The 21,667-nt window shown below is 35.6% G+C and overlaps 4 protein-coding genes and 1 long non-coding RNA gene across 12 annotated transcripts; 1 reads left to right on the forward strand and 4 right to left on the reverse strand.

Annotated features, from left to right (window-relative positions):
• The first annotated feature begins 1,093 nt into the window (after positions 1 to 1,093).
• On the forward strand, positions 1,094 to 3,049 carry LOC115999190. The gene is made up of 2 exons (XR_004093996.1): positions 1,094 to 1,325; positions 2,387 to 3,049. It is a non-coding gene; the product is annotated as an uncharacterized LOC115999190 (long non-coding RNA).
• Positions 3,050 to 3,506: 457 nt separating this feature from the next.
• LOC115999188 lies at positions 3,507 to 8,146 on the reverse strand. 4 transcript variants are annotated; one of them, XM_031238989.1, is made up of 8 exons: positions 7,818 to 8,050; positions 7,435 to 7,553; positions 6,862 to 6,944; positions 6,054 to 6,175; positions 5,700 to 5,864; positions 5,240 to 5,333; positions 4,633 to 4,833; positions 3,507 to 3,761 (listed from the first exon to the last, which is right to left on the reverse strand). In XM_031238989.1, exons 1-7 carry the CDS (start codon positions 7,966 to 7,968, stop codon positions 4,644 to 4,646), a joined length of 924 nt encoding a protein of 307 aa, XP_031094849.1. In that variant the 5' UTR covers positions 7,969 to 8,050; the 3' UTR covers positions 3,507 to 3,761; positions 4,633 to 4,643. The 4 variants fall into 4 exon arrangements, with proteins under 4 accessions (XP_031094849.1, XP_031094848.1, XP_031094850.1 ...); XM_031238988.1 differs by lacking the exon at positions 3,507 to 3,761 and adding an exon at positions 4,317 to 4,534; XM_031238990.1 differs by lacking the exon at positions 3,507 to 3,761 and adding an exon at positions 8,061 to 8,146 and having other exon boundaries at positions 4,361 to 4,833; positions 7,818 to 7,878.
• An 899-nt stretch (positions 8,147 to 9,045) lies between these two features.
• On the reverse strand, positions 9,046 to 11,455 carry LOC115999762. 4 transcript variants are annotated; one of them, XM_031239666.1, is made up of 7 exons: positions 11,263 to 11,455; positions 10,889 to 11,007; positions 10,374 to 10,456; positions 10,104 to 10,222; positions 9,860 to 10,027; positions 9,545 to 9,641; positions 9,046 to 9,459 (listed from the first exon to the last, which is right to left on the reverse strand). In XM_031239666.1, the coding sequence occupies exons 1-7, from the start codon at positions 11,276 to 11,278 to the stop codon at positions 9,261 to 9,263; spliced, it is 801 nt and encodes a 266-aa protein (XP_031095526.1). In that variant the 5' UTR covers positions 11,279 to 11,455; the 3' UTR covers positions 9,046 to 9,260. The 4 variants fall into 4 exon arrangements, 2 of the variants coding, with proteins under 2 accessions (XP_031095526.1, XP_031095527.1); XR_004094032.1 differs by having other exon boundaries at positions 9,322 to 9,459; positions 9,835 to 10,027; XR_004094031.1 differs by having other exon boundaries at positions 9,322 to 9,459; positions 9,817 to 10,027.
• Positions 11,456 to 12,099: 644 nt separating this feature from the next.
• Positions 12,100 to 15,944, reverse strand: LOC116000203 (nucleosome assembly protein 1;2-like). Of its 2 annotated transcripts, none has more exons than XM_031240235.1 (12): positions 15,778 to 15,944; positions 15,552 to 15,595; positions 15,275 to 15,370; positions 14,605 to 14,697; positions 14,434 to 14,524; positions 14,298 to 14,359; positions 14,025 to 14,209; positions 13,650 to 13,827; positions 13,529 to 13,572; positions 13,107 to 13,299; positions 12,612 to 12,632; positions 12,100 to 12,502 (listed from the first exon to the last, which is right to left on the reverse strand). In XM_031240235.1, exons 1-12 carry the CDS (start codon positions 15,818 to 15,820, stop codon positions 12,443 to 12,445), a joined length of 1,110 nt encoding a protein of 369 aa, XP_031096095.1. In that variant the 5' UTR covers positions 15,821 to 15,944; the 3' UTR covers positions 12,100 to 12,442. The 2 variants fall into 2 exon arrangements, with proteins under 2 accessions (XP_031096095.1, XP_031096096.1); XM_031240236.1 differs by having other exon boundaries at positions 12,612 to 12,629; positions 15,552 to 15,596; positions 15,776 to 15,944.
• A 3,244-nt stretch (positions 15,945 to 19,188) lies between these two features.
• Positions 19,189 to 21,529, reverse strand: LOC115998514 (30S ribosomal protein S16-2, chloroplastic/mitochondrial-like). The gene is made up of 3 exons (XM_031238096.1): positions 21,321 to 21,529; positions 20,294 to 20,339; positions 19,189 to 19,701 (listed from the first exon to the last, which is right to left on the reverse strand). The coding sequence occupies exons 1-3, from the start codon at positions 21,451 to 21,453 to the stop codon at positions 19,485 to 19,487; spliced, it is 396 nt and encodes a 131-aa protein (XP_031093956.1). The 5' UTR covers positions 21,454 to 21,529; the 3' UTR covers positions 19,189 to 19,484.
• Between the last annotated feature and the right edge of the window lie 138 nt (positions 21,530 to 21,667).

Raw genomic sequence — 21,667 nt, forward strand, 5'->3', positions numbered from 1 at the left:
CCGGGGACGGGGGCGGGGATGGGGAGTACTCTCCCCGCCCCGCCCCGTCCCCGAAATATATATATATATATATATATATATATATATATATATATATATATATATGTATGTATGTATGTATGTATAGCCACACAACACACACATATGTATTACTTTGTGTATAATATATATAATTTTAGAAGTATTATTATTGTCATTGTACGTCATGCTTATGAAATGTAGGTAACATGTTTAATTGCAAAATATTAAATACTACTTTAAGTTGGAGATAAACATATATGCGCTATTTATTTAAATATTTTTAATTTTTAAATTTTTTTATAGCTTATAAATGGGGTGGAGATTCCCCGTCCCCGAATAATCCCCGTGGGGATGGGGATGGGGGGATTTTTCCCTTCCCCGGCGGGGATGGGGACGGGGACGGAGAATGAGAAAGAAAGTCGGGGGCGGGGATGGGGGTACGTCCCCCGCCCCCACCCCGCCCCGTTGACATCCCTACTCGTTACCCATAGAGTAGCACTTTACGATGAGATCAATGCGTGACATGCATTTAATTTTTCCTTAAAATATAAGCGGACAATTCTACAGGCATTATTGAAAGTTAACTCAATTTTGTAATTTCTGCCATTTTTTGTTATTAGCCTCATTTCAGCCATGCTAGCTAGCATTGGATTGAATATATCTATCTAGTTGTATTCACGGGGGTGGATACTGTAGCAATTTCTAAAATGAGATATGCCATAACCATATATTCTCTACACGTTAATATGAATTTTTTTTGTTAATAAAATTAGAGCATAATATGAATGCCATTTTCGTACAGTTTGACCATTGCTCAGTATTTTGACTATATCTTAGCATAAGACTGTTCAAATTAAGTGATTCTTGTATCATTGGAAAGAAGACTTCAAGAGCTACAACTTTGATGAAGATCAAAAATTGTAGTTCTTAACGTAAAATGGTCGAAATCAGCGTCAAAATCAAAATTGCGCCCAGAATCCAGCCTGGCGAGCATTCCAATGATGTCATGGCTTACGTTGTTGCTCCATTTTGAGGCCTATAAAAGGCCAGTACTCATCCCAATTCAGAGAACAAGTTAGCAAGATGTAGAATTAGTGCAATACTTAATTATTTTCCTTTCCTTTCTTTTTCTTTCTTTGTAATTTACATTTATTCTTTTAATTTACTTATGCAATGTTTATATATTTTACTTTCTTGCTTTATGTTCTTCATTTATTTTTGCTCTTTAATTTCTAAGTGCAATAAGAGCTCCGCCCCTGCTAGCCTCAGCCACCGCCACTGCTAACCACCACCACCGCATGCAGGTAAGTCTCCTTTCGAATTTATTTTTATTTATTTATTCCATTTTTTGGTTTATTTCTTCTCCTAAACTCTAAAGCCAAATGTTTCTTTAAAAAAACAATTAAATTGTCAATTTGGTCTGAATTTTCTGTCCAAGTCCAAACTGGCCTATATTGATAGGCGTTTGCGGAGGGAATTACAATTTCATTCCCACCTAATTTCGAAATGCAACAAAATTCCTTCATTCGGTGGGAGGGAATTGCAATTCCCTCATTTTCATGGAATTAGAATTTCATGACCCCCATGGGATTTTAGGAAGAAAAAAAAGATAGTTCTAAGACAAAATTACCCCGCCCCTTTTTAACCTAAAATTGATGCATGACATTCCCTTCTAAATTATAACGTGTATTATTCTTCGACTTCCCTGGTTGTATGTTCATTTAATTTAAATCTTTATATACAACAACTATTCAAAATTTGTATTCTTTATATGCGAACAACTTTAGTGTATGTTCCTTTGAATTCTTTATATGCAGAACTCTTTAAAATTTGCATTCTTTATATGCAACAATTCTAACAATTTGTGAAATAATTTGCCAGTTATAAATAATAATAATAATAATAACAACAACAATGAGTATTTTGGACTTTATACTACTTATTTCCCTCTCAATTTTTATGTATACCAAACATTGGAATTGAAATTCCTAGTAATTTTATTCCTCCAAACCAAATACTGGAATTTAAACTCCACTTTACTCCCGCATTATCTTTTCCCATGGAATTGCAATTCTTTTCCCACCTAATTCCTTCCCTCTAACCAAACGCCTTGTAAAGCTATAAAAAAAATTTGTTTGGATGAGGTAGTTGTAATGAATGAAAAAGGTATTTGTAAAAAAAAAAAAAACAAACAAACAAAATTCAAATTTTGACACATCGATCAACACTTTAAGGAAAGAGAAAACCAACAGAAACATGTGTGCGAGATTTACTTATATTAAATTGCAGCGTAGAATGAATATGGCAATTTGGTTTATTTATTCATTTTCTTGTATAGCCCTGATACATCTTGTATATTCTCCAGCAAGGGACAATGGCATGCATGCAACGAGCCGACCTAGCTAGGTTAGGGTGGAGCCTGTAGAGTTTCCAAGAGACATAAATTAGCATGCATATGAAGAAATAGGTTAGGTCGACAAGCAAAGCAAGCCTATGGTACGTGCACTTTCAAGAGAAGATTTGTGTGGAGCCTTAGCTTGTCCTAAACACTTGAGGGATTGAGTGAAAATCGTGAAGGCTACAATGCTCTAATGATTTTGAACTGTGTGATAAAGTATTATGTGTTTGCTCATACTCTTGAGTTGAATTCTTAGTCGATGTAGTTGATTCAGCGGGTCTGTTCTGTTTAGTAAATAATTTTTATCAGTAATGCTATCCTCTTATTTATTTTCCTTTTATGATAGTATAACAATTGGCCAAAGGGATACCAATGCTTTTGTTTCTTACACAAAGGCACAAAAGCACCTCCCAATGCTTTTATGCCTTTCTGTTAGAAACAAAAGCATGGGTCCCCCTTTGGCCAATTGGTATGTATACTATCATAAAAGGAAAAGAAATAAGACTGATAAAAATTATAACAAGTGATTTTTGTATAAATATGTATGTTGGATTAGGATGTGGAGTTTGATGGTCATTCTCATTCAAGTGGTAAGCTATGGCGTAATTAACTTGAGTTTCTAGGACATAATCTTTTTTTTATGGGAATAGTAATTTGGGTATTTTGTTGCCATAATTTAGGGAATCTCTTGCGATGTTTGAGATTCAATGAATACAAAATATAATGAAAATAATACAAAGCTTCATATTTTGATGATAAAAGTATAATTGAAACTAAATATATAGTATAATGGGGATACGAAACTAGAGATTTTATTGCGTTACCTCGGGAGCAACGCCAGAAATAAATTCCTACACGGGGAAATTGGCACAAGCAGTGGCCATTTTGCTACTCCGCGATAATTCCTATTTGATTATATTTATTATTTATCGTTTTTCACAATCTTAAACTTCCAATTGTGAAGCGATTCTACATTGTGATTAACGAATAACGATGTCTGAGGTACCAAACCAAATTAGTGAACTCTCCCAAAATTGAACCCCTACACAGCTACAACTATTGTTGTTAGTCTCACACCATTTTAATATTCCTTGAACGAATCGATGTTGATTACATTCTATACGAAGATCCTCTGGAACTTACTCCCAGTCAAAGAAATATTCTTAATTTCTCTACAAATTTTGTGGCAAATCCGTATCCCATACTACTTGTTGTTCAACAAGCTAAGTACATTATTTATACTCGTTCCCTTAGTGCTTATACAGGCCGGTGTACCCATGATTCAATATGCTTGGTTTTTTAATTCCTCCATATTGAATTGTCACAAATGGATGATGCGTACCTGAAGGGATAGCACAGTAGTAAGTAGTATTTAGTATTGTAAACCCCAATTTGTAAAAAATTATTTTTACAAACTAGATATGTTAGGTTTAGTGGCAGTTAGAATACTGATTGAAGATCTGATAGAACATACACTATACAGAGCCTTTGTAATCCAGTTGTTTGAACTACACCGACTTATCAGATACAACTGGCAGAGCAATTACATGGTCTGAGGTAAGTCCTTACCTGACTGAAATACCTCAAGGGTAAGACAGAAATTGTGTTGTAAATATATCTATAAGTAGCCATTATCCTAATCTTAACTTCCCTGATTGGATGCAGTTTTCTTCCCATGATTGTATATGTATATATATATATATCAGCAGTTGTTTAATAAAAAGTGGTTGGGAGTTCCTGAGTTCAATCTCTTCTGCTCTTCTTTATCTCTCAGTTTTCTCTTTATGAAAGATTTTGGAAGCAAAATTTCCTCAGGTAAAAAATTTTTACAATTTTATGCTACGTTACGCACTGGGATGGCTCAAGTATTTTAAGTATAAAAGTAAACAATGTAACATTTAAAAAAAAAAAAAATCATTTCATTCATTCACTCGTACGACAAATGAACAATTCCTAAAATCTTATTATCAAACAAGAATCATGTTTGAAGTCCCAGTGTCTCCAGTTGACCAAAAACAAGGCCAATCCAACATGAAATGGGAAAGCCAGATTGCGAAATGGGAACTGGGAAGGTGTATATATATATAGCATTGATGAATAAAGCAAGGAACCTACCTGCACAAGTCGCTTCGTTTTTGTTTATGTCAACAGTGCGGGGAAAGCTTAATTGAGAAAGGGCACGTAAGCTACAAAGTTTTGACACTACAAATTACCTCAAACCAATTTAGTTCTTCTGCTGCAAACCTTCCTTTATAAAGGGGACAGCCAAGGAGATTAGTTCGCTCTGGTGTGACGTGTAAACATGGTCAGCTCCTTCAATTATATGTAGTTTGTGGTTTGGTATTATCTTGTCAAACCCTAATGCGTCTTCCATGGGAATGATCCCGTCGCTGGATCCATGAATGCTCAATACCCTGCACACACATAATTGAGCGAGCGTCATCGGAACAGCAAAGCAAAAGCTATTGTTCTGTATAGTAGTGCCATGAGATTATTATGGTCAAGTTTTTATCATTTTCTCCACAAGACTATGAGTAAAGTCCTGTCAAATAACATAGTTAACCATCGCCAAGTACCTTGTGGTTTGATGGCATCATTGTTACCATTCCAAATGGAAGGTTACAGGTTCGAGTCCTGTCCCAGTTCAAGGATTGACATATTATGTGGAACAGCTACTATAGATAGGGATACGGTTAGAGTGTGATGTAGTCATTAACATAGTTAACCATCACGAGAAGATGAAATTTAGAGTGTGATGTAGTCATTAACATATTTAACCATCACGAGAAGATGAAATTAAAAGTTGCGACTTGCTCTGACCTGCATCCTTTGTCAATTTGACGACATGCTTCATCCATGTTAGTATTGAGCCGATCCATTAGGCTTTCCTCAGTAACACGGTACTGAACTTCTCCTACAAAATGAAGAGACCGTAGCAATTATTGTTACCATACATGATGTGAGTCGGCAAGCTACTTCACATGTGGCGTCATTAGTTTAACTACTTAAGTTTGACTCGGTTACTTTATAAAAGGCTAATTGAAGGATGTGTTCCGTCTCAACTAAGCTGGTAGTTGGACTGCACATTTATTACTTATATATTATATGCTCAGCAGGCTTAAGCTTCACTTAATTACATTAAAACCGGGGTTTGAATTGACTAAAATCCTGCTAAAAAGCTTAGACTGGGGATTTTGTCTTGGCTTACTTCCAGAAAACTGAGGCAAATCTAAAAAAGGAAAATGGAAATACAATTTTAAATTTTAAGGCATAGACAAACCTTCCGTGTTTTTGACATCTATAAACCCATCCTTCTTGATTCTTTCCAAGAAATCATTGCCCAAGCGCTCTTCAATGCCTCTATTCAAATCATCGCGACCAGAAACATTGACCACGGTACAAACATCATGATACTTTGAAGCGTATAGGAGCACAACATTTCCACCTGCAACAGTTTCTTTTATTGATGGCTAGCTGTCGGTTTGTTGGTATTACCAAAAAGCATCAAAACTGAATGGCACGTGCAAAGAATTTATAATTCAGTCCAGAAATTTAGAAGAGACTATTCCACTACAATGTTGTGGATTTAGTGATTAACCGAAAACATTTTTACATTTTGACCGTGTCCACGCACCTTTACTATGTCCAAGAATGGCCGTTACTCTGAAGTTTTGCCCAATAAAGTGTTCAACAACAGAATGCAAATCATCAGCCTCTCTCTGATAGTGACCGTACCTAAATGAGCCTTCACTTTCCCTGGAAAGAAACTAATAAAATTATATCAAAGAAGATAACATTGCATTTTGCGAGGTAACTTTTGGTGGACATAAACAGCAAAGGGAGTTAACGTTAATGCAGTTTTGTTTTTGGAGCAAAGGAAGGGGTCTATAACAGGTTCTCGATCTACCATAACAGCATCATTATGCAATCATTCAGTATCCAAATTACTAAGCACTACTTTATGCTGATAATGTTAACAACCTAACTGTATACACTATTGCAAAAATCCCCTGCCTAGGCGCTAGGAGCCCCTAGACCGAGGCGAATTGCTCTCTAGGCGTCCGCCTAGGTGGTCGGCCGCCTAGAGCCTAACTCGGCCAACTGGGCCGAGTTAGCGGCCGATTAGGCCGAGTTAACTCGCCTAACTCAGCAAAGTTAGCCGAGTTAACTCGAGCGGGTCGGCCTTGTTAATTTTTTTATTACATTTATATATATATATATATTTAAATTTATTTATTTATATAAATAAGAGAAGTAAGAGATATATAATATAATATATGATATACACCCACACACATACATTATTTTTTTTGTTTTTATAGGTCGCAGCCTAGACCGCTTAGGCGCTAGGCGCTAGTCTACCGCCCGACTAGCGCCTAGCGCCTACTGCAACCATGACTGTATACAATAATAACCTTATACAGTGTACAATATAATATTACCCATTTCCAGCAAAGTCAAAGCGAAATGCACTTATTCCTTCTTTCTCCAATGCAGTGGCCACGCCCACCATTATTCTGTTCTCCTACAGATAGAAATATATATATGTGACAATTTGTGGAAAATAAACAACCTAATCAGTAACACGAAGTCTAAAAAACACACAAAATCCATCAACAGAAGAAGACGAGTAAATTTCTATTCCGGATTATCGAAATAAGAAAGACATCATTTGATTAAGCAAGCAAGCAACGAGCTAGTAAATGTTAACGAACAATGAATCCAAGTGTAGATTAATAATATACAACTACAACAATAACAGTAGTCATAAAGCAGAGTCAACACACCAAATTGCTAGTCTCTATGAAAATAATCTCAAATAAATGAATGGATTAATTAAGCATAAACCAAACCAGTTAAGAATTGAATTGGCAAGCTAACCAGTCGATCAATAAAGAAAGAAATCACTCAAATATATAAGAGGTTAAAGAAACATAAAACGTGGCATCTTAAGAGCATTGGAAAGCATATATAGACATCAAGCAGCCACATCCAAAGTAGAAAAAATAACAAACCTTTTTGGATCGAAAACCGTGACACAACACCACAACATCTGGACATCCAGTGTCATGCAGTATACCCACTAGTTTCTCATTATACTTGTTTGGTATGGTGATTTTCTTCTGTGCAATGCCTGAAGCATTACAACATATATGCACATCAGTAATGACAATTAAGGGGACATTCAGCAAAGTTCTTCAATACATCATTATAAAAAAATTTCCTACTAAGTTAGATAGGATAGTTCCTAATTAGCCAATATGAGTACAAATTATAATACCCATCACCGGAGCAGAATACCAATAAAAATATCACCTTATAAAAACCTTTTCCACTCTGCAACCCTCTAAAATCAAAAAAAGATTAATGAAGTAGTGATTGTGAGAAGTATTCTGACCTGGGTTCGAATCCATCTTGAAGATTGCTCTGGTGTGGGTAGCTGAAGGCGTGAAGCGTACCTGGGAAATTGGAAAGTGTAAGAGACGAGGTTGATTGGGGAAAGCAAGATTTGGGGATATTGAATTGAAGTTGCATCCGAGAATGCCCATCTATCTTAATTGATACACTACAGAGTGTAGAACAAATAAATCCAAGTGAAATATCAGACAGAAGAAGAAGATTATTGTTCATCGGTTCTAACCAGCGAGTTGTGAGGTCTTGTAGTCAGAGACTCAGAGGCGTTGCGGGACTGAACGCCTGAACCAGACAAACCACTGAAACCACTACGGAAAGAAATAAAATGACAGGGAGTGTGGAATTTTTTAATTTTATGTTTACTTTTGTTTAATAATATTCCATAAATTAACTCATTTCGATTTGATTTTATTGTAAATAAGGTGTAATCACACAAGTGAAGTCTCATTCACTCACATATTCCTTTTGGAGTTACAATATTTTCTTTTAACTAGAGAAAATGTATAATTCAATGGTCAACGTTACATGCAAATGTAATGACCCAACAAATACCGAGTTCGGTTTAGGGTTTAAACCTAAAAGAAAAAGTAAAGGTATTTCCATCTTATCAGCTAACTTCAGGGAAAAAAAAAAAAAGAGTAACGATGTGATAAAAATGTAATTATATAAAAAGTTTTAAATGTGATATGAATTTTTCAAATTTAACAAGATGAATATTGATGAGGAATATCCCCGATAACTATGCTGGTACGATTGTCGATAACGAACCCTCTGCTAGGGACTTTTGGCTATTTTCTAGAAGCTAAACCTACGCTCGGGAACCTCAGACCCACTGTCGCATCCTCCTGAACTCTCAAACCTAACTGACAAGCATATCGTAGACAAATTGAGATCTAACCTGACCCAACTTCCAAGTTCCAATACATTACAGTAGTAAGCCCGTATATACTACATCTAAATATTTTTTTTTATTCTTTTTCTTGTCAATAAACCAAAAGTAATATAAAAAGAAATATATTTATTGTACAATTCTATTTTTTATGATATTTATATCTTGCAACTTATCCAATTCATTCTTAGTTGAGACTCATTCGAGAACAACCCTTTTAAAGGCGCTACTACACATACATGTAATGTTTTATTATTGTATACCGTAAGAATCAAACATAAGAATCCCCTTAATAGATGCTAGTACTTGGTATAACAATTGATGCATTAGTTGCGATTTTGAAATAAACGAAATTGCCACAATAGACATAATGTCCATGTTTACAATATCATATGTAAAAAATGAAATATTTCAAAATGGGAATGAAGGTATGTATATCAATAATAAGCTTGATGAGTTGAGCAAAGCTGAGCTTGTAAACTGCTATTAATTAAATCAGTATTGAGAGTAGAAACTAGCTTGAATTGAGATAGCAATTTAGTTGTGCTGCAAATCTTCATTCATTCTTTTATGAATGAAGGAGATTGCAATGGAAACTAATTCACTCAGATGCGACGTGTAAAAGTGGTCAGCCCCTTCTACTATATGCAATTTGTGGTTTGGTATAGCCTTCTCAAACTCTAATGCATCTTCAATGGGATTCACCTCATCACTGGATCCATAAATGCTCAATACCCTGCACAACACAAACCAATTCACAACCATATATAGTGCCAATGCAAGTACACAAAAATAATATGTTTACTTGTACATGTTCTCACCTGCACACTTTGTCGATCTCACAACATGCGTCGTGCATGTTAGGATTTAGCAGCAGATTCGTTACGCATAACTCAAAAATACGGTACACAACTTCTCCTACAAAAGAAAAAACCATATCTATCAGAGACAGCCACAACCAAGTTGGCCTGGTCAGATTGTTGGCTTGATAACTACAAGTTAAGCTTCCTTCCAAGTTTAACTCCCCGTGGAAGCGGCCTATTGGCCTTCTTGGTTTGAACAGTTAAGTTATGGACAACCTACACTGATTTACCTCCAGTCTAGAGAATACCTCGGGAAATAACTATCAGACAAACCTTCTGCGTTTCTGACATCTATGAATCCATCCTTCTTGATTCTTTCCATGAATTCATCATCATCCAATTCCTTTCTAACGCTTCTAAGCAAATCAAACCGACCAGAAACATTGACCACTGTATGAACATCATGGTACATTGAAGCATACAGGAGCACAACACTCCCTCCTGCAACAATTTAGGCAACCCTGTTATGCTATAATAATGTTCTATGGACAAAACCAATAACACAGTTTGACCACACCTTTACTATGTCCAAGAATGACACCTATTTTGCGGTTTTGCCCAACAAAGTGTTGGACAACAGAACGCAAATCCTCAACCTGTCTCTGACAGCAAACCATGAATTGCCCTTCACTTTCCCTGCAAACCATTTCATAATACACAACTCAATTACATATTTACATGTATGGAAGAAGGTAACTTTTGGGTGACAAAAGCAGCAAGAAATTAAAGTTAACTTCTTCATGCAGTTTACAACACATAAATACCATAGCATTGAATAGAATGTTACCCGTTACCAGCGAAATCAAAGCGAAATGCACTTATTCCTTCTGCCTCCAACGCAGCAGCTAGGCTCACCATTATCGTGTCATTCTACAGATAGAAAATGTAAATATATGTATAAATATGAGTCAATCAATAAAGAAAAAAGCCACTCAAAATCTCAAACAAATAGGACAATCTCAGCCAAGTTGGTCAGATTGTTGGTTTAGTAACCATAAAGTTACAAGTTCAATCTCATGAGCGGCCTATTGACGTTCTTGGTTTGAATCAGTCAGCTATGAACAATTTAGGCTAATTTACTTCGTGATTTGCCGACTAGGTTACAAGAAAAAGGGGCTTACAGTTTACTCATGCCTTCGAATAATGACTACAGGTTTGCCTCCTCACTCAAATACCGAGATTTACCCGTGAGGGCCCTCAAATAGTAGCTACAGGTTTTCCTCCACACTCAAACAGACACACAAAAATACAGACATAAAGCAGTCATGTCCAAAGTGGAATAGCAAACCAATGCAAACTTACCTTTGTGCATAGGAAACCATGACACAACACCACAATATCTGGAGATCCAGTTTCATGCAGTATACCCACCAGCTTCTCATTATATTTGTTTTGTATGGAGATTTTCTTCTGTGTAATCCCTGAAGCATTACAACATATATGCTCATTAGTAATTATAATTAACGGGCAGGGAAGATGACTATCAGAATCAGAGTTTATGAATAAGTAACATGAGAAAAGCAATCATCTTTGCAATGTCAGTGGAAACTGTTAAAATCCCTCAATTATCATCCAATAATTGGAAAGAAAAATGTTCGATTTTTCTTAATGTCTTCATGAATAAAGAAAGCAACAAGAGTTGGGAGTAGTGATTGTGAGAATTGCTCTCTTCTCACCTGGGTTTGAAGCCATATATGTTGAAGATTGAGTTGGTGTTGATGTTGTGGGTTGCTTAAGATGTGAAGCGTACCTGTGAAGTTGGGAAGAATGAGCTGAGGTTTCTTGGTGACGACAAGATTTGGAGATAATTGGATAAATAGAGAGAACAAAGTTTCAGATGAAGAAGAGGATGAAAATGAAGCAGGTTCTGTCCAATTGTTGTACCATGTACTAGGTTCTTGTATGGTCAACTTTAGATCTAAAAATTATATGTCTGTAATTACTACCTCCGTCCCAAAATGACTGAAATAATTTTAATCTAATTTTTCATAATATTAAGTTTAGCATTAATATATAAATTTTATATATTTAGAAACTACATTAAAAGTACTATTAAACACAAAAAATTAAATTTAAAAATAATAAAAAATTACTAAAGAAAATAAGCAAAGAAGAAAGAGTTAGTTTGACCAATGAATAGTAAATAGGACAGGTAAAATGGGACAGAGGAAGTAATATATTTTATACCATAACATGATAATTACAGACACATAAATTGTTAACTGTAAATATAGAATATGTTAATTGTAAACACATAATATTGATTCACATGTATCTACAATTAACATATTTTGTACCTACAAAAATTGATCTTGTACCTACAATTAAAAATTGATCTGTCTATGATGCAAAATAAACCCCGATTCAGGATATAATTTACTGTTTCTATTACCTAAGTTCATTTGTGGCCTGATGGACTCTGTTGTAATACTGGACCAGTCCAACATGTAACTAAAAAAATTAAATTTGTGAATATGGCAATACTAGCCCCTATCAACAGTACACAAAGACAGTTGATATCTTAAATAATTAAATTAAAAAGAAAAAGGAATTGGAATTCTACAATAGAACAGTTTGTAACCAGTGACAATAACGAAATTGCTATGTTACAGATGTTTCAATCCAAACGGACAATTCAAGAGAAACAGATAGACAACCCAACTATTTTCCATGCAAAAACCCTTTCCCAACCACAACACAAAGAATTGAGGAGAAAAACACAACATAGATGAAATCAACCAAAATTTGGAACCGATCAAAATTTGTCTAAAGACTCCTAAAAGCAAAAGCCAATAAGAACACCATCTCGCCACTCGCACATCCCATTTTTTGGGACCACTCGTGAAAACCAACTGCTCACTGTTGCTTGCACTCGGGAGGCTTCTCGCCCTCTACTGCAGCTGCTCTTCCAGTTTTCTGTTATTTGGTATAATTTAAATAATCAGGGGTGCACAGCGTAATGCAAATGATAGATCAAAATGGGAAGGGACAGAATGATTCAGAAACTAAATTATATATGACATACCTTGCGAGTACCAAATGGCTGCTGCATAAAATTTCAAAGGGAAAAATAATTAGCAACTTATTATATACCATTAACAATATTTTCTTTTCAATTAAGGAATTTCATTGCAAACAGAAGAAGAAAAAACAAAGACAAAAGGGAAAACCTAGACCCGACCCTCAAAGAAATGGAAACAAACCCACAACAAAACTAACTATAAGTTTTCCTTTTGCCCTTCTTTCCTTGACTAAAGGGAAAAGAAGGCTTATAGCGACCTGGGGAAGATAACCCCAACCGTCCTCCAACATCATCATAGACATCATCAAAAGCTGCATCTATCTCTATCTCGTGCTCCCCATCCGATGAATAAAGTGAATTGTCTTAACACTCCAAGTGCCTTGGACTAATAATGTCCCTATACTCTGACCAATCACCGGTTGCAGCAATTGCACGAGTTGTGTCCCTAACCTTGACATTGGCTACCAGGGGATTGAAAGAAAATTTTATTAGGTTTACCTTTTTCTTGGTCTTGCCATCATCTTCATCGTCTTCATCTTCATCTTCTTCCTCACCCTCATCATCTTCGTCTTCTTCATCATCGTCGTCATCATCTTCCTCCTCGCCATCTAATTCAAATTCATCATCCTCAGCAGCTTCCCCAGTGAACCAAGACACTGCATGTGGAATTATTTTTTCTCTAATAGTTGACCTGCATAAAGCCACAGATAAATAGTTAGCACATTGTTACCACAAAAGGCTGAAATATGTAGAAGGGTTCAAGCAGAAATCAAATACAGGGCATTACACCAATTGAAACAAAAGTAAAAGTATCAACACTGTTAACAGTACTACTTCTATTTGCTTCATTTGTAATTCACATCAGAAGAGGAAGATTATCACCATTGGAAAAAGTAGTCACCGGTTCAAATTAGACTTACCCAATTTCATAGTCCTGTTCCATCAAATTCTGGAGATCCTCTGCCTGTACACAAAAACACGAAGGAATTATATAAAAAAGGAAGAAACAAGAATAATCAAACACAATGATGCAGTTCCTACAGCATCTTCATCAATGTCTTCTTCATCCTCTGGCACTTGAGGTGGACTAAAGAAGTTGAAGAAACTTTCACACTGTTCAGTTTTAGTGATAGGTTTCACATTCTTGGATCCCTTCTTAGGCTTTTTCTTCAGGATCTTCTCTGTCAAGGATTTTCCAGGATACCATTCAATCTCAGTCCTGCAGAGTACACATACCATTACAACTTAATACAAAACCAATGTGAACGGATCTGGGGATAAGCCAACATGTATATAATAACAAAATAAATCACTTTAATCCTTCAAACGCAAAGGAAAAGGATATAGGGATTGGTGATTAACAAACAAGGAATAACCATGGGGAAGTGAACAAAACACTGCTGGATGAAAACTTACCCTATTGCTTTCTCTAGAATTGGGTCATCTTCATCAATCATGTGATATACTTTAGTCAAAACAGAGTTCTTGAAGTATGGATTAGTGTCAAAGAAAAATTCAAGCTTAAAACCCTTTGGTTCCTCAATTCTGGACCACTTTATGTCTTTCAAATATTTGAGAGCCCCTTCATCACGCTCAGTAATCTGGCATCAATAAGAATGTAAAAACACTAAACGTAAGTGCATCCATCAAATTGCCATGAAATCATGCTTTTTGTCAACATCATCTAACCTCTTCAGCTAACACTTCATTATTCTTCATAGCAGTAAGCCAGAAATCAGGGACTCCTTTCTCTGCATCCAGAGTAGAAAATCAATAATAGAAACTACAGTAGAGAAACAAAGTCCACATGAACATTATAACCTACCCACAGCAGCTTCACCCTCTTCTTGATCTGCAGCTGATTTTTCAGATTTATCCACTTCAACGTCAACAACTCCAGTTACAATTTCATATCTCTGTTTTATAGCCACAAGGTTGTTAGCAGATGAAACATTATGGATGCATAACTTGCAAAACATCCTTACAAGTTACAGACCTTTGTATATAGTGGTTGATAAAGCTTCTGGTACTTAGCTTCAAGTGCAGCCCTCTCTTCATTGAATTTTGCCTCCAGTTCATCATGTTGAGTCTGAACAATAGAACAATAAAAAATGAAATTAGAAAAGGATTCAACACCTCAATTATAATTGGAACTCAGTTTGTATTGCTCAAATATATCAAAAAGCTTAAATCAACTGATCACATAGAGAAACACAAAAATCCAAAAAATAAAAACAAGTAGAATAAGTTTATTTTTAAATGTGAACAGAAATAGCATATAGCAGGTCATCTGCACCAACACATCTAATTATCAGAAACAGATATCAGATTTAAGCTATTAAATTAATTGCATTTTCATGCTAGTTGATCCATTAATTAATTACACATAAAATATTCCTAGGCAATTATGTAATAATATGTAATAATGATAATCAAATATTCACAGGCACAAAGAAATCAGTGTATGATACACACATGACACATCTGAATCCAATTACTTATTTCCCTATAAGGAAATGAATTCAATTAATCTTGTATAATCTTATCAACAGCCTAAGTAACCTTTATACTGGAAAACAAGGATTAGAGCAAATTCAACATTCCACAAATTAGAAGCTCAACATATTAGCACCACCAGGCAAGAAATGAGCAACAGTTTTACATGCCTGAACCTCCCTGAGAACCTCAACACGCTTCCTGACATTTGGAGACAAGTTCTCAAGCACAACTGAGTGCTTCCCAGTAAGATCCTGAAGCTTATTCTGCAAAATTCACACAACAAGGGAACTTAATCAGAAGCTAATCCCTTCAGTTTAAATTATTCCAATAGCCCCAACCACACAGAGTATGAAGGTTAATATATGTATGTAAATAAACAAAAATATCGCCAAAATAAACACGAAAAAAAAAAAAAGGAAACGAAGTGGGAAACAAAAGCCTTACTTTGAGAGCATTGACGAGGTCAGCTCTGTCCTCTGGATTCAAAGCTACACAAAACGCAACCCAGTAAACCAAAAATTACTTCTAATAAGAAATAGTTACACCTTAATAACAACAATATATGCTCAACAAATTACATCAGAATTTCAGAAGTACATTAATAATCACATATCCACTAGTTCACAACCACTAGTTCACAACGATATGGTATGCCTGTAGGGATTTTTACCAGTAAGATCGGACATGTTGGGGTTTTCCTGGGCGCCGGTCATGGCAGAGTAAGAGGGATAAAAACCTTAAACCCTAGCGAGAAACGTTAGGAAGAAGAGAGAGCGACTAGATTTATGCCTCTTTCTTCTTGCTCGTTTTGCTGTCTCTCTCAGCCTCTAAAAACCTAGCAACTGGAGCGGTATATATATATATATATATAGAACAAGTCAAATAGAAGTGTTTTCCTATCTCGGGATATCCAATTCCTAGTTACTGTATCATTTTCATTTTCTTTTCCTTTCTATTTCAGTCTTTTCTCATTTTCATTTTCTTTTCCTTTCTATTTCAGTCTTTTCTCAATTTTTCCTTAAAAAAATATAAGTTATAATAAAGAAAAACCAACTACAATATACAATAAGAGTTAAGAAACGACATCGTTTTGGGTGACAATTGGTGAAGCTAATGCTAAGGATTCATTAAAGTAGTACATCTAACAGGACTTCGGAAGCTATAGGAATGAGGAAAAAGCAATTAATTCATTTCACATGCAAAGTCACTCAAACTATAGTCCTCTCAAATAGCTAAATCAGTCTCGTTCCTCCCTTAGAACGAAATAAATTAGGCAAGAAGCTAAAGGAAACACTCAAATTTTGTAAAGAACTCGTATTACTTCAACTCTTTGATTTCCTTCCTAGATGGTTCACAAATGAGCCCCATAAAGGGTATTTATACCATTCCACCTCCTCAATGGATGGTGAAGATCGATTTGATCATACGACTAAGATTTATTTTCTATAATCCTCCATAACTCTCTTTACAGGATTCCATAATATCCTAGAATGTTCTATATATCTTTACTACTCATAGACTTATGTATATGATTCTAGATCATTCTACCAACTATGGGAAGTTATGTACAACTCCTAGAAAAGTCCGGAAGAATGTAACAAACCTCGGAATAGTGTAGCAAAGTGCCCCGCGCATCTCGGTAATGCGTAGGAAAGTTCCCAGAGCGTTAAATTTGTCGTGCTAGGTCACTGACATATCCTTTTTTTTTCTTTTTATATTAATTTGAAGGGGGAAACCCGTAATAGTGATACAAGCTAGTTATTGTTGTACATAAAGCGCCAATAAGGATAGGTAGCACCATCATCCTCTAAGAGTATTAGTAGTTTCTCAGGGGGGTCAATTTTGACGTGCATTCCTTTTGGGAATCTTGCAGACATTTTAGCTAGATGATCAGCGGCTTTATTCACTTCGCGGGGGACCGCCACCAATCTCCAAGACTCAATGGAGCGAACATCCTTCCTGCATGCTCTTAGTATGTTGCATAACACCTGGTTGGGGGTTGAATTGCTAGCCATCCCATTGATGACCTCACATGAATCCCCTTCAAATATGACTTTCTTGAATCCCATTTGTGCAGCTAATTGGATACTCCTCAGCAAGGCCCAAGCCTCCGCTTCACCGCTTGTACCGGTGAGCAGTACCCTATATTGTTGGTAAAGCCTCCCAACCATGAACCTGTGTGATCTATAATAACACCTCCACAACCAGCGTTCCTTGCCGCATGGTCAACCGATCTATCAAAATTAAATTTGACCTAAAGAATGGATTGGATCGAAATGATTTTCCTGTCGAAGCCCTTTGTGTTTGTATTAATTTTTGACAGCACGGAATCTCCTAACTTGTTATTACAGTTGTTATTTGTAGAGGGGTTTATAGGATTATGGGAGTGGTATAGTGCAAACAACCTTGTAAGAATCATGCTTGAAAAAATTATCATTTATTCTCTCTCAAATTCCCTCCATTCCTCTATATTCTTTTCATTTTTCATGCAAATTTGTTGTGACAAAATAATTGGGACAAGATATTGGACCTGGCCCAGAATGCTCTTGATCGAAAGAAGTCAAAACCATTAACACAATTAAATAATAACGATAAGAGTCAAGTTGAGAACATGTGGAATGATGCATTAATTCATAGTTCAATGCACTTATAATAATTAGATGCCCATCTCACCAAAGAGCATGAGTTATAGAGGAGAACATACAATAATTACTAAGGAGTCAATACTTATTGAGGGGAGTTATTGCACTTATTAGGAGGTCGTTGTGCCTATTATTATAATTGTTACCACTTTATGGTATAAAAGTTGAGCTCATTTTGTGAGATTGAAATTCATATGCCACCCCGTGAATTTCAGTTCGATAGCATATGGAAGGAAAAACTAACCAAATTACCCTAAGTACTATTATTACCCAAACATTTTATTCTTTACAATTCTTAGGGTGTGTTTGGTTCGCACATGGAATCGGAATCAGAATGGGTGCCAAATACTTGGTAATGGTAATGAGTTTTGGTGAAAGTATTTTGCATTTTTGGTAGTATGGTGGAATGGAAATGATTATTAATAGTTGGGGAAGCAGATGAGGAAGGAAAATGAAACCCTTGTTTTATTAGGGAATGAGTTTTGCAATTAAGGGGGTAATAAAAACTCACTAAAAACCTGTCAACCAAACAATAACAATGACTTTGATATCCATTCCTGATAGCAAAACCTGTCAACCAAACACACCCTTATTACCTTTTCACTTCCGACAATTCTATTCACTATGAGGCAAAAGTGATTGATGATTCTTAATTACGATCTATTCCTCTTGAAATACTTAGCATTATTGGGTGTGTTTGGTTCGCACATGGGAATCGGAATCGGTATGGTTATCAAATACTTGATAAGGGTAATGGATTTTGGTGAAAGTATTTTGCATGTTAGGTAGTAGGGTGGAATGAGAATAATTATTAATAGTTGGGAAAGAAAGGAGGAAGGGAAATGAAACCCAATAAGGGTATAAGTTTTTCAATTAATTGAGTATTCCAAATCCATAGTAGTATTATTAAAACCTGTCAACCAAACAATAACAATTACTTTGATACTCATACCTTATACCAAAACTTATCAACCATCAAAACCTAATAACAATTACTTTGATACTCATACCAAATAACAATTACTTTGATACTCATACCTTATACCAAAACTTATCAACCATCAAAACCTGTCAACCAAACGCACCCTATGTGTATCAATCATGATTAAAGTCTATTACTACAAGACAAGCATTTATCGTCATACTCAGTTACAACTTGCCTTAACATGTGTCCCCATTAGCCACCCTGTAACGACTAAATATTCTAGATTATGTATAAATACTACTGAGTAGTTCATTATATACTATAAATCCAATCTTTGATGATTTATGTTAACATCTCCAGGTTAAGTGTATTAAATAATACTGTAACATATAGCATGATTTCCTAGCATATTGCAAAAGAAGAGATTATAAGGTTGTCGATGATATTAATCACAAACATAGTAGACTACTAATTCAAAAATAGAACAAGAGAAAATAAAGCAATAAGCTGTAAATGCAGGAATCACCATACAATAACATTAACTTCTGCTAAAATGTGGGGAAGACATCAATCCCTGCAGCTTCAAATGAAAACTCATCACAATATTGCAGATTGTGTATTCAAAACAAGAAATTTGTACTACTTATTGTTAATGAGAAAAGAAAAGGAAAACAAACACCAAAAGGGTGAAAAATGATATTCACTAGCTACACTTGAATTCTAAAAACAGAAGTACATCTTTTAGGATGGCCCAATCCTTTGATTTTCAGGAATAAATTACAGACCCATATCCCATATCATAGCAAAATTTTAGTTTCCATCCTCTTCATTAGCTACAGGGGAAGCTTTTTGATCATTTTTAGAGTTCTCAAATGTCACATGCCCCGTCATAGGATCAACCTGACGATTGTCTCGATGTCCACCTTTTCGTCCCATGGCCATCATTGGTGGTGGTGGCAACAAGCCTGCTCTAAAGAGAAGACGCTCAACTGGTTCCGATGGCTGTGCACCAACTGATAGCCAGTATCTATATATGGGCAAAATTAGCAAATTCCACTATAACACGTTCTAATTATAACGAGGATTCAAAATACAGAACAAAATGTTTGGAATAAGCATTTTGCAGAAAATACAGTCATACACAGTCACAGAATAACCTAGTTGCCATTTTTGCATTGTGTTTTGACACCAGTATTTAAGAACAGACCAGAAATTGCATTTAGAGAAAGCAAGTAGCTACATAAAACCGGGATATTTGTTTGTTTGTTTTAGGACTGCCAAGCACTATCACTACAAAATTCATAATTATTTAAATTGTCCCATTTACAATCAGGATGAAATTTCTTTGTTCTCAATTACCTGATACAAAACTATGAACTAAGCAAAGCATAAGCCGTTTCCAAGGAATACATAAATAGTATAAAAGCCCATTGACTATAATGTTAATGCCTCCCAAGTCCCAAATCAATGGTTTTATGCAAGATTGCATTAGTTTTCTTCAATATGTAAATGTGATTTAATTTCTCATATCTTATCCTACTCCTTCTATGCCTAAGCTTAGATGAACCGATAAGTCAGAATAAGAGGGCATGTGAATAAGTAAAAGGAAACCCACTTACTTCACCCGTTCAAAATTAAGACCCATTCGTTTCCCACCATCTTGACCTGAATAAATCATATAATGAAATTTTAGAGACTTAAAATTTATTGCAATAGTAAAGATCATACAAGAACACATAAAATCCAAAGTGTGGTTAGTGATCACTGATCATTTATGATTCCATGTCCTCAAACATCAGTACAGAAACAAAGATGAAGAATGCAATGTATAATCATCATGGATTGAGATGAAATAATGCATGATGATAATGGTAGCTAGCATGGCTGAGTGGCTGACTAACTTATCATTCCTGCTCAGCTCACAACCAACAAATAGAATGCTCAAATGCAAAAATACAACCAAAAAGATCCTTCCAATCATTAAAACAAAAGAACTAATATTAATATGAAAAAAAAGACCATGTTTTTACTCAAAATCTCAACATTATTTCAATTTCATCTCCCAAAAACTAGATGAAACTATAATCTTTGGTGATTTTGAAAAAGGAGGGTTAACAAAATACTGGTAATTTCAATAACATTGACAGTTGCCACATTATTTGCTCCTCGTCAACCAAAATATGAAAATTTAGGTGTAACTCAGTCAAATTAGTCACTATTGGCTTGACAACCACAAAGTTACAAGTGACTCACAACTAGAGCGGTCTATTGACCTTATTGGTTTGAGCCTTTCAGCTAGACTTGATAACCACAAAGTTCCAAGAGCAGTCTATTGGTCCTACTGGTTTGAGTTAGTTATGGACATCCTAGATTGATTTACCTCGTATTTTTGCCAGCTAGGGTGGTTGTGACTGCAATCTCCCCGTCACTCAAAATATGAAAATTTGCAATGTATATAAATTTCCCTCCTGAGTCTCACAATCAAAGTTTACTTGATAGATTTGCCAAATTTAAAGCAGTATTTAAGCGAATAAACTAAATACTTTTCATGCTTCCAGGAAAGTTGATCGCATTACATAAGAAACTAAAATCAATCTAGAATTTACAGCAGCAAATAGCTAAGTGCGGCGAAATTAAAAGGTTTACCGGGTAGGGGGTTATAGTAACCGAGAACTTCCAAATGCTTGCCGTCTCTGGGAGATCTGCCGTCGGCAGCCATCACTCTGTAGAATGGCTTGTTCTTGCACCCGAACCTCGACAATCTCAGCCTAACCACCATTTTTGCTGCTGTCGATGCTCTCTTCTCCGTTCTTCTGATAGTCGACGATTGGGGTACGCGAAAAGGGTTTAGGCCTTTGGGTTTTGCGTTTTGCTCCAACGGTGTCGTTTAAGGCCTAGGAGGCTAAATGGCTAATGTCTCTCTTTTTTTCTTTTTTTTTTTTTTTTTTTTTTTTTTTTAAAAATGTTTTTTTTTTTTTTTTTTTTTTTTTTTT

The sequence above is a fragment of the Ipomoea triloba genome, chromosome 12 (genome assembly GCF_003576645.1).
Source record: "Ipomoea triloba cultivar NCNSP0323 chromosome 12, ASM357664v1".
NCBI lineage: Eukaryota > Viridiplantae > Streptophyta > Magnoliopsida > Solanales > Convolvulaceae > Ipomoea > Ipomoea triloba.